General features: G+C 38.4%; 1 protein-coding gene across 5 annotated transcripts; it reads right to left on the bottom strand.

The window, feature by feature from the left end:
- Nucleotides 1-601: 601 nt before the first annotated feature.
- LOC120574506 (adhesion G protein-coupled receptor E2) lies at nt 602-10,981 on the bottom strand. 5 transcript variants are annotated; one of them, XM_039824866.1, is made up of 21 exons: nt 10,281-10,981; nt 8,156-8,236; nt 7,734-7,886; nt 7,472-7,624; nt 7,208-7,336; nt 6,678-6,818; nt 6,117-6,257; nt 5,623-5,745; nt 5,414-5,457; nt 5,210-5,314; nt 4,793-4,946; nt 4,524-4,646; nt 4,216-4,406; nt 3,962-4,126; nt 3,620-3,823; nt 2,879-3,096; nt 2,727-2,787; nt 2,552-2,643; nt 2,202-2,367; nt 2,027-2,122; nt 602-1,576 (listed from the first exon to the last, which is right to left on the bottom strand). In XM_039824866.1, exons 1-21 carry the CDS (start codon nt 10,309-10,311, stop codon nt 1,535-1,537), a joined length of 2,613 nt encoding a protein of 870 aa, XP_039680800.1. In that variant the 5' UTR covers nt 10,312-10,981; the 3' UTR covers nt 602-1,534. The 5 variants fall into 5 exon arrangements, with proteins under 5 accessions (XP_039680800.1, XP_039680799.1, XP_039680801.1 ...); XM_039824865.1 differs by having other exon boundaries at nt 7,208-7,354; nt 10,281-10,980; XM_039824867.1 differs by lacking the exon at nt 6,117-6,257 and having other exon boundaries at nt 7,208-7,354; nt 10,281-10,980.
- Between the last annotated feature and the right edge of the window lie 6,018 nt (nt 10,982-16,999).

Here is a 16,999-nt window from a genome sequence, read left to right as displayed (position 1 = left end):
GAGGGTTTCTGGTATAGCTTGTGAGATCCTGTTTGGAAGAACAGGATACTCTGATGCCATACTAAACATTTAAAAGATAATTCTCAGGAGGTGAGTATAAACCAAAATATGCATCAGCAACTTGATAGAGTACCAAGGTTTGTAATGTTTAAAGAGGGGATACTCAGTTTGATCTGCACTGAAATATTATACAATAAAACAAAGTTTTAGGACTACTTAATGAATGTTTTTTTTTTTAGACTTAAGACTTGTTTTTGAGACCATCATGTATTCCACATAAACAGGAAGGAAGAGATGATAATCTTCTATTTCCTCTGTATGTAATCTTTCTAGCTTTAAAGTAAAGTGTCACAAATGAAGTTGGAAATGAAGATAATATCATTGTCTTGGTTTGGCAATGGTCTTTCTGTTATCTCTTTAACGTCACTCTTAGTTTGTTGATGTATTGTTGCTTTTTCTGCTAAATCTTGGCTCTGACATAAAGAAATTTGAAGATAAAGAGGTATTTTTCCTTCAGATGTTGAAAACTAATTTATATATATGTTATATAAAATAATTCAAGGCCAGTGATGGGAAGACCTTCACACAGAACCTTTAAACATGAGGTACATCAGGATATTTATTTCATTTAAAGCTTCCAGGAGAGGCAAGAAAAATACAGCACAAAAGACAGGTATTTTGACCAAACATCAATCAGAAAGTCAAAATTGTACTAACATTCTTATAGACAATAATAAAAAAAAGTTATCTTTAAACATTCAAGTTTAAAACTAGATAAATAAAAAACTCTTTTAAACTATTTGGAAAAATTAATTTAACATGATACAGCACGCTGAATAAAGCAGGAATGTAGTCAACTATTGCCCAGCAATATACACAAACATAAATTTAAATGTATTTCTGTTTCATAGCTATCCTCCCTTTTGTTGATGATATTTAGATAATATCAATTTAAAAATTAAATTTAAATTATACAGAAAAAAGGTGCTTGCCTCAGAAATGTCTTTCAGATTGTTGCTGATTGAATAAAGTACCTGGATGACATGACAAGCCATGTTAGATGTACCTGATTAAACAGGTCTTCATAAAATGATCTATCACTTTGATATTTTGGTCCAAAATAAGAGATTCATTTTTTACCGTTAATAAATACTCAAATAAAATAAGTGTTGACATGAAAATAAAGTACACTATGTGCTTAAATCACAGATCATCTTAACATCTTTACTCAAATATCAAAACATTCAGTTTTTAAAAACAGAATAGTCTCTATTATGGTAATACTGTCAAATGTAATTTCTCATTTTGAAGGAAATCCTTAATTCTATTAAATTATAACCATCAACAATTCCATTTTAGCTTCAAATACAAAGACCAGCTCAATAACAAAAAAGTAAAGAAAAATGTAAAGAAGGATACTATTTACAACATTTTGCATTTTCCACAAATGGCAGGGCAGTAGTTGGCCCAATGTCTGAGATGGCAGTCTTTAGGAAATAAATCGGACTTTGCGCCCACGTCACTGTTTCTCTGCTCAGATGCGAGACTCTCCTGTGTCCTGGGTGCTCTTTGATGCCTGAGGACCGCATAGGGGAGAGACAAGCCGATCAGTCACGACAGACAATGTCAGTAATCTTTAATTCTCAGGACAGGCTATCCTCTGACACACTTCACTTTCCATCTCCTATAATACTTTGTCATCTTCAAATCCTGGAAAAGAATTATAGGTTTGCTTTTGGAAAGGTTTCCAAATCAAACTTCTAATGACTTAACCACATTAAGTCTCTTACAAAATCTAATTACAGATCAAATGTATGCTGTCCACATGCATACTAAATGTTTGATCTAATTTTACTGTTTCTGCGTGAGGAAATAAGGCATCTGTTATTTAACAATAAGTAAATGTAATTCTTTTCTAGCCTCCTTTAGATAATATGTGTTTTATGAAAATAGATCTAGTGAGTGTGGATGTCAAAATGATTGGATAATACCGTTTAACTTAATTGACATCAAAATAACGGCTTACATGAGCTTTGCTCGTGTGCGAGTAATTGAAGTTTGAGTAGCTCTTCTTCCCAGGTGCACAGAATCTGGACAGGATGTTTCCATATTCTTCCCTCACCTGAAATCAGAATACAAATTCAGTTTTGACACCAGAAAAAAGCAACATAGCTTTTATTTTTGAGAGGAGATTGACTGACCTGTTTAGAAAACAGACAATGCATGACGAAGAGCATAACGCCCTGAAAGCTGCCAAAGATGGTAAACAGGTAAGATGAGATTATTGTGTCCTCAAACTGGAAGCAACCAAAGATCCACATGGTGCCCAACAAACACAGCTGAGCCACTGCAGTGATGGTGAACGCCCTGCAGGAGGCAACAAAGATACACACAGGTTAATCTGAGGCACTTTAACAAGAGTAGCTTACATTTTAGGGAAGAATATTTTGTATTAATGTCTCTTTAGTCAAATTATGCTCCCATTTTTACAAACATGCACGCTTCGTACATATGTGTGCCTGACTGTTGCAGGCAGCTTGTGCTGACTCACTTTATTTTCTGCAGATTGTCCAGGTCAGGGTTTAAACTTGAGAACTTCTGTGCCAACTTCCACACAGTGATGAGAAAGAAGAACACGTTTACCTGAAAGGCAACGGATGATGAGGTTTTATCAAAGTTCAAAGTTTAGGGATAGTTTTCAACTCAATAATTATTTTCTTACTCACAATGATGATGACGCAGGCAGGGGCAAAGAAACTCCAAATGAATTCTAGGTTTAACCAACAACTGCAATGCACATTGAGAATTATGTCAACATAACCTGGGATTCAGGTAAATCAAAAATAAAACAAGATCAGCATCAGTGTGGGGCACTTACTATGTTTCGGTGCCATATCCCTTGGGATTAGCTAAGGCAGCTATAGCGACAATAACAGCTGGGACTCCATAGCCACCTGCCATCATGTAGAGGATTTTGAAGTTGGCGTTAAAGACCAGGACTACCATCCTGAAGAGTTGAATGCCCTCCAGACACATCCAGCAAAATGCTGCCAGGAAGAAGAAATGCAGCAGCCCTGCTACCACTGCACAGCCAACCTAATGCAGTAGGGAGAGAGATGAAGATCTGAATGACAGCAGTGAAAAAAGGACAAAGGATGCTGAGAAATGGGGAGAAACAAATACGGAAAAAACTGAATTGTTGTTTATAAATCTTCAGCACCCACATAAATCATTCAGTAGCTGTGCTGTTCCTTAGTATTAGAATCAGAAAAGGATTTATTGCCAAGTAAGTAACACTTACAAGGAGTTTGCCTTGGTGGTTGGTGCATACATAAACAAACATACTAAACATTATTATGAAATAAACAATAGATACAGAATCAAATACATACAAAATAGCTGTTTAACATAAGAAAAAAAGAGGCTGATTTGTTTAGTGCAGAATGTGCAAAAAAATAATATCTATGTGCAATGGGCAGGTGTATAGTCCAGGATTTAGGTTAATGCAAATATATTCCTATCTATTGCTCTGCTGTATTTGAAGGTGTCAGGAATCTTACTGCACTCATCTGGACTGTGCAGGCATATTGACTGTGCAAGCTGTTACAGAAGTATTTACCCGGTTCTCCGTACGAGAAAAGCCTGCAAGGAAGATAACGGTGGCAAAGAAGAGGCTGATGCACAGGTGCAGGTGGATGGTGGTTCTTGGGCTTTTGATGGAGCGGATCAGCGAGAACGTCAGGATGCAGAGGAACAGGCAAATTAGTGAAAGGGACAGACCCGCTTGGGTGATCAGCTTCAACACAAAATTGTTGTTGTTGTCCTGTTGAAAGAGAGAGGGTGACATTACAGTACACACACACACACACACACACTGAAGTTTCAACTAGAAACTCTGAACTATAAGCGTCATGATTTGCTACGTATCATTATATGATATATGTAACTTGAGAGTTTTAACCTTTATCTCATAGAGCGCCATGAGCACAGCAAAGCTGCTCAGATGGTTGCAGGAACACATAGTGTAGTTAGGGCTGGACTCCACCACACTGCAGCCACGAGCAGACCATGACCCTCCATTCTCCGAGGAATCCCAGAACACACAGGTGTGGTTGGATTCATTTGACTGTGAAACAAAATAGAGATAATGACCATTAAAGAGGTAATATTTTCCTGCAGAGATATTATCATCCTTCATGGCAAACTAGATGCTACCTGTTTGAGGTGGTTGAAAGTCAATTTGACTGGCTCCTTGAGGTGGCTTGTGTTTCTGTTACTGACAGTGGCGGTCACAACTTTAGAGTTGATCTTAAAGCTTTCGTCCGCTTGTCGTTTCATCCCACTAAAGAAGCCATCTGCAGAGTCTTCCAGGTTTGCATAGCTCAGCAAGGACACTGTTGTAAAGCCTTTTACAATAACAACAGGATAACACTGGATTAAGTGGACATGTATTGCATTGAATAAATTATCTACATCCTAATGAAAGTGGTTACAAATGTGTTAATTATAGGCATGATCATTACCAGGGTAATAGGAGGGCTCTCCAGCAGCTGTCTCCAACTGGATGTCCAGCCGAACATGGTTAGATGATAAAGTCACAGCTCCCTGGGGTAAGTCAGCCCCCTTATGTATCCGCAGGCCCATCTCTGGACCCAGATACAAAGATCACATTTGTATCAACATGACTTGCTTGTCAATACTGTAGACGATTTCAGCAAAAGAGAAATCTACCAACTGTTGAACAATACAGTGCATCTGAAAAAGTGTAAACCTCAACAATTTGTCTTTGTACCTGTGTGAGTGGAAGATCTTGTTGTGCCGGGGGGCTTAATGAAAGGTCCTATGAACCCCAGAATGTTCTCCACCATGTTCAGAAAGGTGGAGACTTTCCTGTTATCTTTGAAGGCTCCACGGGACAAGAGATGATCGATCAAAGACAACAGTCTCTACAGCCACAGGAGAGGAGGGGGAGAGGGAGCAACACCAGCATGTGCAGGGAGTAACAGGAGACAGAGTCAGACCGAGGCAGACTTTCAGGCTGCATAGCACCTCAGGTCAAAATAAACAGTCTGCATAGTTGTGCACAGACATCTGAATACAATGTGACAGAGCTTGAAGGGGCAGAACTTCCTATTTCTGTTCTGAGGAACTGAAGACTTTTGCATTGCATAATCAAATTGCATTTCAATTCAATCATGTGCAGAAATACCTTTAATAGTTCCTCTCCATCCACCTCTGTCGGATTCTCACTTTCTGTAAGGTCCAGACAGCTTTTTTTCAACTGCATCATGAGATTATGAGATGAGTTCAATTTCTAGAAGAGTTATTTGGGGAGAATGAAACAAAACATTAGGCCATAGACATGTTATATATATGCTGAACTGTGATAAAACTGTTTATGGCGTAGTGTTACCTCTTCCAGAATGCTCATATTTTTGAATACATCACAGTTTAACGCTGAGGAAAGGAAAGGTTTTGTTTAATTTAATGTGCTTGCTGATGACCATAGCATTCATATTATGAAGCTATACCTATACTCGTGTTCTGTTTACATATATTTACTGAACAAACACCGGTTCAGTAATGGATGTTGGAAAAATTTGAGTGCTAATGTGTTCTTACCAGTGCAGCGAGACCCTTTGTTGCCATAGTTAGTGAACCCTGCGTGGCATGCACAGTAATGGCTGTTGGCTCCATGGTGGCAGGTTCCATTTCCGCAGATTGTCTTATCAATCATACATATGTCTAAAATAAATAAAAAATCAGGGAGTGGAAAATGGTATGGCGTGTTTCAGTCAGTGCTAATGGAGCAACAAACATCCTGGTCCACCAGAATGTTATATAATACATATCCAAAATGGAGCTTGATAGGTTTTTAAAGAAAATGAATAAAAACATAAAGCAGAACCAAAACACAGTACAGACATTCACTAAATAAACACACAACCTTGAAAGTCAGAAGAAGTCAGAACTAAAACGAATTGTGAAAACTTTCTTTAAATTCTGACAATTTTCTTGAAAAACCTACACTACATCACTGAAACTCATTACTACATAAAATAAGTAGTAAATAGTCAAATGAAAAGTATTTTGCAGCACCATGTCATTGTCCTCACCTTGCTCCTGATTGCCAGAGAAGTTAGATTTGCCTGATTTCAGTCCAAAGCCAGCATTATAGACACAGAGATAACTGCCTGGTGTGTTGACGCATGTTGCATTATGACCACAAACTTTTTCCCTTTGACATTCATCAGTATCTGTATATGAAGGAAGACGCCATTTAAGAATAGCGGAGAAAGGAATACATAAAGTATGGTAAAAAATCAGGGAGTGGTAAATGGTATGGCGTGTTTCAGTCAGTGCTAATGGAACAACACACATCCTGGTCCAGCAGAATGTTATATAATACATATCCAAAATGGAGCTTGATAGGTTTTTAAAGATAATGCATAAAAACATAAAGCAGAACCAAAACACAGTACAGACATTCACTAAATAAACACACAACCTTGAAAGTCAGAAGAAGTCAGAACTAAAACGAATTGTGTAAACTTTCTTTTAATTCTGACAATTTTCTTGAAAAACCTACACTACATCACTGAAACTCATTACTACATAAAATAAGTAGTAAATAGTCAAATGAAAAGTATTTTGCAGCACCATGTCATTGTCCTCACCTTGCTCCTGATTGCCAGAGAAGTTAGATTTGCCTGATTTCAGTTCAAAGCCAGCATTATAGACACAGAGATAACTGCCTGGTGTGTTGACGCATGTTGCATTATGACCACAAACCTTTTCCCTTTGACATTCATCAGTATCTATATATGAAGGAAGACGCCATTTAAGAATAGCGGAGAAAGGAATACATGTTTCAGTCAGTGCTAATGGAACAACAAACATCCTGGTCCACCAGAATGTTATATAATACATATCCAAAATGGAGCTTGATAGGTTTTTAAAGATAATGCATAAAAACATAAAGCAGAACCAAAACACAGGAGGACAGACATTCACTAAATAAAAACACAACCTTGAAAGTCCAAAGAAGTCAGAACTAAAATGAATAGTGTTAACTTTCTTTTAATTCTGTTCCACTTTTGTGGGACAATTTTCGTGAAAAACATACACTACATCACTAAGACTCATTACTATATCAAATAAATAGTAAAATTAAAAGTATTTTGCAGCACCATGTCATTGTCCTCACCTTCACATTGCTCCTGATTGCCAGAGAAGTTAGATTTGCCTGATTTCAGTCCAAAGCCAGCATTACAGACACAGAGATAACTGCCTGGTGTGTTGACGCATGTTGCATTTTGACCACAAACCTTTTCCCCTAGACATTCATCAGTATCTGGAAGACGCAGTTTAAAAATAGCGGAGAAAGGAATACATAAAGTATGGTACATACCCTATATATAACTTACCACAGTATTTTTTTTTACAGTGAGGGTACTGACAAGCATCTTACCTTGACATGTAACGTTGTCACCGTGGCGAAAACTTTCCACCCCAGTAGTGGAAATGAATCCATCATCACATATGCAGGAATAATGTGGAATTGTATTAAAACATATGGCATTAAGTCCACAGATGCCTCCGTCCTCCGCACACTCATTGATATCTTAAGGCAAAAGATAAGGACAGGACTTTTATATTTGAATGACGACTGCAGCAGTACAACTTTGAATCAGAGTCTCCGTCACGATGATTCAATATACAAGATGACTTACCTTTACATGTTGGAGATGTTTCATCCCCTGATGATCTGTAACCGTCAAGACATCGGCAGTAGAAGCTGCCATTTGTGTTGTGACAGGTCGCATCCTCTCCACATTGCCCAATAACATCAGGATAGTCCTCGTCCTCAGCACATTCATCATAATCTTAATTAAGGACATGAACATGAAAAAATGCAATTATCACTCTTTCCATACCAAAAATAAAGTTATGTGGTAATACATTTGGAATGCAATTTTTTATACATTATTTGATTTCACATGAATTATCTAGCAAACCATTTTCTATATTTTCAGTTTCTAATTTCTAAATGCAAAGATGACTAATCTATGACAAACGATAAAAACGCACAATGCCACCACATGCCTGTATTTCAGTAGTGGGTTATGTGTTAAAATAAGTTTGTTTTTCATACCAACGCAGGTTTCGTCCTCAAGACTATATCCTTCAGGGCATCCTGTTTGCGACAGGACCATGACGAGAGAGAGGTACAGAGCTGAAAAGCAAGCAGGCGACTGTCAGTCTACAAATTCATCATCTTCTAAGCAATAATGCAACATCTGCTACACTGGCCCCCATGCTTAATCTCTTAATCTACACTCATTAAAAAAAAAAAACGTTCTAAGGTATTTTAGTTTAGCTTCCGATATATTAAATGATCAGTTTGATCACATAAATAACACAACCAAAAAATGTCCTGATTTTAAAAAGGCTCTGTCGAAAAGATAAATTCCCTGATTTTCTACCCTCATTTCCTCAGATTGTTCCAACAGCATCTGCACCATTATTCTAAATGAACACATGGGTGTCTGGAGAACTCTGCTTCCTATGTATGAGGAAACATCAGCTGGCGTGGCACAAGCACAAAAAAAACATTAGGCTATATCCTTAGACTGTAAAAGTGCAGAGTCAGTCCTCTGTGGTCGCCTAAATGACACCAGATGGGTGTGATGTACAGGCTAATGGAAACAGGAAGAAAGAGTCCAGTTACTTTTTTTCTTCCCATTATCAGTTTATACAATTCATTCTATAATCATCATCAAAAGAAGCAGGTAATTCGTTGTTAATTAAAAAAGGGTCAGTTCATTCAAATCATAAAGATGCATATTCCTAGTTATTAATAGTGATGTCTAGCCATGCAGATAGTTTTTGTATTATTTGTTGACGATATTTGCTGCTCAAGTGCTAATACATTGGAGGTGAATGGAATTTTGTACTTTAAAAACCTCTCTCTGGGGACTTGGGTAGCTCAGTTGGTAGACCTGCACGACCACTTAAAGAGGTTTACTCCTCGACACAGCAGCCGCGGGTTCGACTCTGACCTGCGGGCCTTTGCTGTATGTCATTCCCCCTTTCATGTATTCAGCTGTCCTATAAAAATAAAGGCCTAAAATGCCCCCAAAAAACTCTACAACAGTTTCAATTGTTTCATTTGTTTTACCTTTGGAAGAAAATAGTTTCCCTTAAAACCTATTGGATACAGTGGATATTGTGGGTAAGTAGGAAAGTACAGCATGTTTTTGGCGATTTGGCAGAACTGATCATTTAATTACTAACTTAAGAAGATGACAAACTAATTTACATAATGTAGAATTAACACCCTAAACTGTTTTCAAGGCAGCTGATATCATGATGTAGCCTGGATTAAGCTTACATTCATATCTGAGGACAGGATAATATCAAATGTTGAAAATGGCTTGCTAAGATTGAGATCAGGACATTATCAAAAGTTGGTCGCTTGCAGAGGTTATTTCTCAATGTTGTGCTGTCTCATAGCAACGCATAGAGTTTCTTCCTGTGTGACAGTGGGCGCTATGAGGCAACAAGTAACGTGGGTGCTGTGCAATGAGCTCATAGTGTATAAATACCACTTTAAAAGCAGAAAAGGAACAGAGGTCCTCTGTGCAGTGGGGCCAAGATAGTGAGTTGTTAGAAGAAAAGCTGCTGTGTTCAGCATCACTCTCCTTCTTTTCTTGTAATTGATTTGGGCTCTTTCCCACACTCAGGAGTCAGACTGACTGCTGCAGAGAGGCTCGCATTAAGAACTGTGACAGTTTGAGTTTCTCACTCTTATCTCAGCGAAATGGTGTTAAACAAAGTTAAAAAACATTGAATTTAGAAATAAACATTATATAGAGTAAAATAGTTTTAATGTTGTCTGTTACAGTCTTTTACTGATTTATTTTTGTTGTGATCATGTGATTTTATTTTAAATTTCTCTGTAAAGCGCTTTGGTCAATATTTAAAAAAAAAAGTGCTCTATAAACACATTTGACTTGACTATTATTAGACAATTATTAACTTTATTAACTCCGCTCCATGTATACATTTAATTTCAGTAATGTGTTAAATACTAAGTGTCTAAAATGTCATGGTAGATTATAAGAGACATACACTGATATAAATACCTATTCTGAAAAGTTTGCAGGCAACTAAAGCCAGTTAGTTTCCCTCCTTGGAGCACAGAACATTTTCTAACTTTCTCAGCAGATGATTTTCCATCCAAACTACTGTGCAAATGCATGACAGATGTGACTCACCCAGTATGAGGAGTTTCCACCTGGCCGCCATGGTGAAGGAGGGAACCGATCTGGATAAGGAAAGTTAAAACAACCCAAACTAGGGAACTCTCCACATTCAGATGGCACAGTTCTTTCTCCTTCTCGTTCTTCTCTTTTTGTCTCCTCTCGAATTCTTTTTAAAAGTTTCCCCAAGGAACAGTAAAATGCATCCACTTGTCAGGTTAATGGATGTGGTAAAAGTAGCTTCAGTATATGCTGATACCTGCAAATAATATATAAATAAAAAATCAGCTGGAATCAGTAGTCTCTCATCTCATACAATGACCTCTCCTCTGTCTAACTCTCCTTGTCTCTGTCTCTTTCTCCCCTTTGAATTGTCATCTGCTCTCACTAATGAGGTGACATGCTGAGATGACTAGTTTTCAGGGGAGGGGTTTTCTCAATCACGCCTCTGACACAGAGGATTGTAGGGGAGAATCGCTACAAGTTTCTGAAAAGTAACTCCTGCTCTTGTTGGGGTGGGTTGATGAGAAATGGCTATGCCAGACTCTACTTCCATGACAGCAATGTGTTACGAAACAGTGTTTTTGCAAAGGCAATTTCTTTCTCTCTTTTTGTGTTAGGTCCTCTTTCTGTATCCTTCCCCTCTGTTGGACTCTGTGGTTAGAGGACAGACAAGGGGTCAAGAGGAGTTTATGAGGCTGGCCATTGTCATGCTGGTGGGTAAATTCCCCATAGGCAGAGATTTAGCACACAGCCCATGACTATGGCGATGGCATATATATAGCTTGTGCCTCTGAGTGCGTCAGTCTGGACAATGTAACAATGGTAACAATGTTAAGCTTAATTTTGAGAGAAGTGAAAAAGTGTGAAGTATATATATATATATATATATATATTATATATGAAAGTCCCCATTTCCTGGAGCCAGACCTATTGCCCTTATTTTATTTTCATCAAAAGGGTATGTAGAGTCTTTTAACCAGACCTACATTAGGCCAATGCGGTGAGATAAAGGAAGATCTTGCTTTTGTCAGGTTTGGGCTGCTATTAAATGAATGTCCATACTTTAAATATCTTTCAGTGCGGTGACCCATTTATTTCACGACAGTGCATGCTCACCACGTGGCACAGGTACATTTCAGTTGTCCATCATTTCAGGTAGGTTTCAGTCTGCTTTCCAACTAAACCCTAATAAAACTATACCACTGACAAGCCATTAACACGGTGGAAAGCTGGATGCTTTCCCCTTTGCCACACACCTGTGTAGCTCTAGCTGATTACATTTATGCTTTCCGGTGACAATGCTCCAAACAGTGATCAAATACAAAACTGCATATGCAATAATGTCCCCAAAACAAAAAGCAAAGCTACATAATGGCTCCAACAGGGTAGAAGAAGTAAATTTAGGTCATTTACTTAAAAACAACACAAAATGCTGTGCAAACTGCTTCTACAAACCAAAATCTTTATCATAAGCTCCAGAGAAGTGTCAAATGAATGTACATTGTCAGTAAGAGGAAATACAACTCTCAGAAACCTGCATGAAGGAACATAATGTTCTTTTCTTTATGACACATTTGTAATGTTCACTATGGCTGTGTCACAAGGTGCCTGCTGTGCAGACTTGTGTTTATTGTACTGGCTTAAGCATTAAAAATCTGAGGAAATGCCGACATGCTGTAAGCATTTGTAAGAGCAACCTAATAGAAAAAAAATAAACTGTTACATTTTCAGCAACTTTTCTTGTTTCCAGCTCGCAGTAGCAAGGTCATTTTCAGGTCTGAACACACTGTCCCAATGCTCACTGACAGGCAGGTTGATTATTGTGTTATTTCACACTCCTAAACAATTGGGTGGGCATTGGGCTTTGTGGGCCTGAGAAAATGGAGTTGACAGACAGCCAGCCTTTAGGGACTATAGCAGTGTACAGCTGTGTTAAAGAGCATGCTCACATTGGGACCTTGAAATGTACTGACATTTGTATGACCTATAAAAATAAAAAACCCTACCTGCAAATAAGCCTATACTGTATGTGTTAAACAGGAAATGTGTTCCACCAGTGACATAGTTATTCAAAGGTTTCTGGTGCACAATCCATCCAAATGAATAATACATTTAAACAGTGGTATTTAATGATGCTCACGTTCAACCATATAACATACTTTTGAAATATTTACCCTCAATAAGTTATCTCAAAAAAAGTTACCATCATGCAAACATAAAACAACAACAATAACAACAACAACAGTATGTGACAGTTTTGATAACATAGCTTTCAGTCCTACTGTTCGACCTCATTTAGATCCTATAAACACACAGGACGAGTTGACCAATCACAGTCCTTGTGGTCTGCGTCGCCTCAACGCAAAGTTGCACATTTTTGGAGGTGCACGCCTAGCTACGGCGGAGGGCTCGGAGGGGGGTTCGCAGCGACGCAGAGGGCTTGTGCCCTCTGCGTCGAGACTTGTGCTTTCCATGAGACTTGTGCTTTCCATGTACAACTCCAAGATGGCAGCTAGTCTAAGGTCTGCTCAGTGTCTCTCTCTGGATTGATTTCATTTAAATGGATTTCATAGTATTTTACTCCTTTTAAGTTGTAGTTTTAAGTTGTACATGTAATTTATATGGAAATTTCATCTTGAACTTTTAAGAAGATTGTGGACTACTATGAGTTTAAAAAACCCTCCCCCCCCCTCCCCCCCCCCCCCCCCCCCCCCCCCCCCCAAACACCCCCCCCAACCTTCCCCCCCCCCGCCCCCCCCCCCCCCCCCCCCCTTCTTTTCCCCTCCCCCCAAAAAAAAAAACCAACCCCCCTCCCTTTTTTTTTTTGTCTTCCCCTCCCCAAGCCAACTGCACTTTTTTTTTTTTCAGTAAAGGAGAGCAAAAAAAGAGTAAAAAATCTTAAAATTTTTGGGTTAAGTCAAAAAAAATACAATAAATATAAAAAAAAAACTAAAAAAAAAAAAAAAAATTTGAAGTAAGGCTTTCGATATTCTTACACTATACTCCTCGCTCTGGAGCTTCGGTAACATTCTGATGCAGCAAACCCAGCCTGAGCCTGCTACATCTCCTGGAGCTTAGGCTAATCAGCCTGAGCCTGCTACATCCTCTTGGAGCTTGGGCAAACTAGCCTGAGCCGCTACATTCTCTTGGAGCCTGGGCTAACCAGCCTGAGCCTGCTACATACTCCTGGAGCTAGGCTAGCGGGCCTGGCCTGCTTCATTCTCCTGGAGCTTGGGTTAACCAGCCTAAACCTGCAACATCATTTTGGAAGCTGGGCCATACTCTACAAGATAAACTGGTACTTTTATTAGTCAACTTTACTATTAGAAAATTAATGACGATGGCATTTTTCTTAATTTTCTTATCCCTGTTGGCCACTTGGAACTTGAAACTGGGCATTGATCCTAGGGTGAGTTGTTTTAATAATATGGTGGGCATACAGGAAACCTACTATAGTGGCACAGAAACCAGCATTGACATGCACCAGGAACCATTAAACTTTAGTTGGAACCGGGACTTCTGGATGGATCAGTATTGGGATTTGCCTAAACTGCAGAATTTTTTTGCTTTGTATTATTTGTCGTTCTCAATTAATGACAGGCATTGCCTGGTTTCAGCATATGATAGGCCGGCTTCAAAATATACTGTGAAATGCAGATTGATTATTACACTACTCCTACTTCTATCTGGAAATGTGCAGCCCAATCCTGGCCCCTGTTTGCAATGTGTCCAGACCCCTGCTGAATTTAAATCAATGCCTGGACTTAAATTTGTTCATCTTAATGTTCGCAGTTTACTACCCAAAATGGACATGGTTAGAATTTGGATTGAATCTACAGATGCAGACATAGTGATAATTTCGGAAACATGGTTGACGAAATCAATTACTAATGAAGATATAAATGTGCATGGGTATAATGTTTTTCGCAGTGACAGGCCCGAAAAAGAAGATGGTGGCGTAGCTATCTATGTTAAGTCAAGATTTGGTGCATCAGTTGTTCTGTCTGAGTCTTTTTGTAAGCAAATGGAGTTTTTGGCCTTAAATGTTGAGTTATTTAAGTCCCTTTCAATAACTGTTGTGGGGTGTTATAGACCTCCATCGGCCTCCAGGGAGGCTTTATCATCTTTAAGGCTTCTTTTATCCAGATTAAACTACAGGGAACTTTTATTGGCCGGGGACTTGAATTGGGACTGGCTGAGTGATGGTTCTGATGAATTTAAATCTTTCTGTGATTCTATCAGTCTTAGCCAGTTGGTAAATGTACCTACAAGGCCTAATCTCAAAAATCCTTTAATCGACTTGATTCTAACAAATGTCCCTCATAAATTTTTATCCACGGGTGTCTTTTGTAATGATCTGAGTGATCATTGTGTTATTGCTACTTTGCGAGGCAGTAAAATACCAAAATGTAAATCGCAAATTATTAGAAAGAGAAATTTGAAAAACTTTAATGAACAAGCCTATCATCATGATTTATCTTTGATTAACTGGGGACAGTTAGGCCTGTTGCCTGACGTTGAGCTTGCCTGGACACTTTTTAAGGAGAATTTTGAGAAAATTGTAAATAAACATGCTCCTTGGACAAAGCACAGAGTGAAGGGATGGGAAAACCCTTGGTTTTCTCCAGAGTTGTCAGACATTATCCATCAACGAAATGTGGCATGGGCTAAAGCTAGAAATGGTGATTCTGCCACTGACTGGTCCATTTTCAGACAACTAAGAAATAAATGTACCTCTCTTATCAAAAAGGCTAAATCAGAATATTATTTATCAGTTACAAGTGAAAACCTCAATAATCCACAGAAATTCTGGAAAGTCATCAAGTCTCTCTCGGTGAATAAAAGTAATGAAGCCCTCCCAAAATTTGTCTTAAAAAACTCTCTCCCAGTCTACGACAGAGTTGATGTCTTAAATTGCTTTAATGAGCATTTTGTATCAGTGGGTTCTCTGTCCGAGTCGACAGGAGCAGTCGCTGTTACTCCATGCATAGACCCCCCAGTGTTTTCTGGAGAGCCTTTTAATTTTGTTTCTTTTACTGTGCAGCAGGTGCACGGAGCTCTTAAAGCGTTAGATCACAGAAAACCTCCTGGACCAGATTTAATAGAGCCTTACTTTTTGAAAAAGGCGGCTGATTTTGTTGCAGAGCCCCTTACGATTCTTTTTAATTTGTCAATTCAAAACAATGAAATACCATCAGTTTGGAAGTCAGCTTTTGTTACTCCCTTGTTTAAAGGATGTGATCCAGCAGTTTTAACTAACTATCGGCCTATATCTAACTTGTGCGTTTTGTCAAAAATTTTTGAATCCCTTGTTTCAGACCAAATAAAAGAGTTTTTATACTCAAATGAACTCCTTTCTAAACTGCAATCAGGCTTCAGGAAAAAGCACAGTACCATTACTGCTGTTACAAAAGTAATTAATGACATACTTGTCGCTCTTGATAGAAAGCAATTCTGTGCATCACTTTTTCTTGATCTGTCGAAAGCTTTTGACACAGTGGACCATGCTGTTCTAAAGCATAGGCTTCTTTGTCTGGGATTGTCTGATTGTGTAGTTTTCTGGTTCATGAATTATCTGAGTGACAGGACTCAGTGCATTAAATGTGATGGTTTATGTTCTGCATTAGTGAAGGTCCACAAGGGGGTGCCACAAGGCTCAATATTAGGTCCTCTCTTTTTTATTATGTATATAAATGAGTTAGGCCACAATGTGTCGGATGCCAATATGCATTTCTATGCTGATGACACGATTATTTATTGTTTTGGATCATCCCCAGCTAAAGCGGTTGAGTCTTTGCAGAAAGCTTTTGATGCGGTTCAACGCACGCTTATGCAGCTTAAGCTGGTTCTCAATGCTGATAAGACCAAACTGATGCTGTTTAGTAATATTAATAAGGTTTCTCAAGCTCCTCCTCCTGTGTTCACTTTGTCTGGAAATGTCATAGAGTTGGTTCATTCTTATAAGTACCTTGGTATCTGGCTTGATGATGCTCTCACTTTTAAGCCTCATATAGACAACCTTGTGAAGAAACTCAAACTTAAACTGTCCTTTTTCTTTCAAAATAAATTTTGTTTTTCTTTTAAAGCAAAAAAGCAGCTAGTCACTGCAACATTTTTATCTGTTTTAGATTATGGAGACCTGGTGTATAGGACCGCTTCAGTACAATGTCTGCATAAGATTGACACTGTTTATCATGCGTCTCTGAGATTTATTACGAATTGTAAAAACTTGACCCATCATTGTGAATTATATTCCAGAGTGGGATGGCCATCGTTGTCCAACAGGAGATCAGGGCACTGGCATATTTTTATCTATAAGGCCATGCTTGGTCTGTTGCCAGCGTACATCTGTAGTTTAATCACACGGAGAAATGTTGGTTCTTATTCATTGCGATCAAATGATCACTTGCTGCTCTTTGTTCCATTTGCCCGTACAGAACTGGGAAAAAGGGCTTTTGTCTACTCTGCTCCTTCTGCATGGAACTATTTGCAAAAAGACTTGAAATTATCTGAACTTATTTCCTTAAATGCTTTTAAGTCCAGATTGAGAGAACCTGAAATGACCTGTTCAAATTGTAAATGTTTCTAATTATTTGTGTTGTATAACTTTTAAATACTTGTAATTGATTGTGTTTTTGCTGCCTCTTGGCCAGGACTCCCTTGAAAAAGAGGTTTTTAACCTCAATGGGACTTTCCTGGTTAAATAAAGATTAAATAAAAAATAAAAGAGG

This window comes from Perca fluviatilis, chromosome 15 (assembly GCF_010015445.1).
Source record: "Perca fluviatilis chromosome 15, GENO_Pfluv_1.0, whole genome shotgun sequence".
In the NCBI taxonomy this organism is placed as follows: domain Eukaryota; kingdom Metazoa; phylum Chordata; class Actinopteri; order Perciformes; family Percidae; genus Perca; species Perca fluviatilis.
This window is presented reverse-complemented; position numbering and strand designations above follow the sequence as displayed.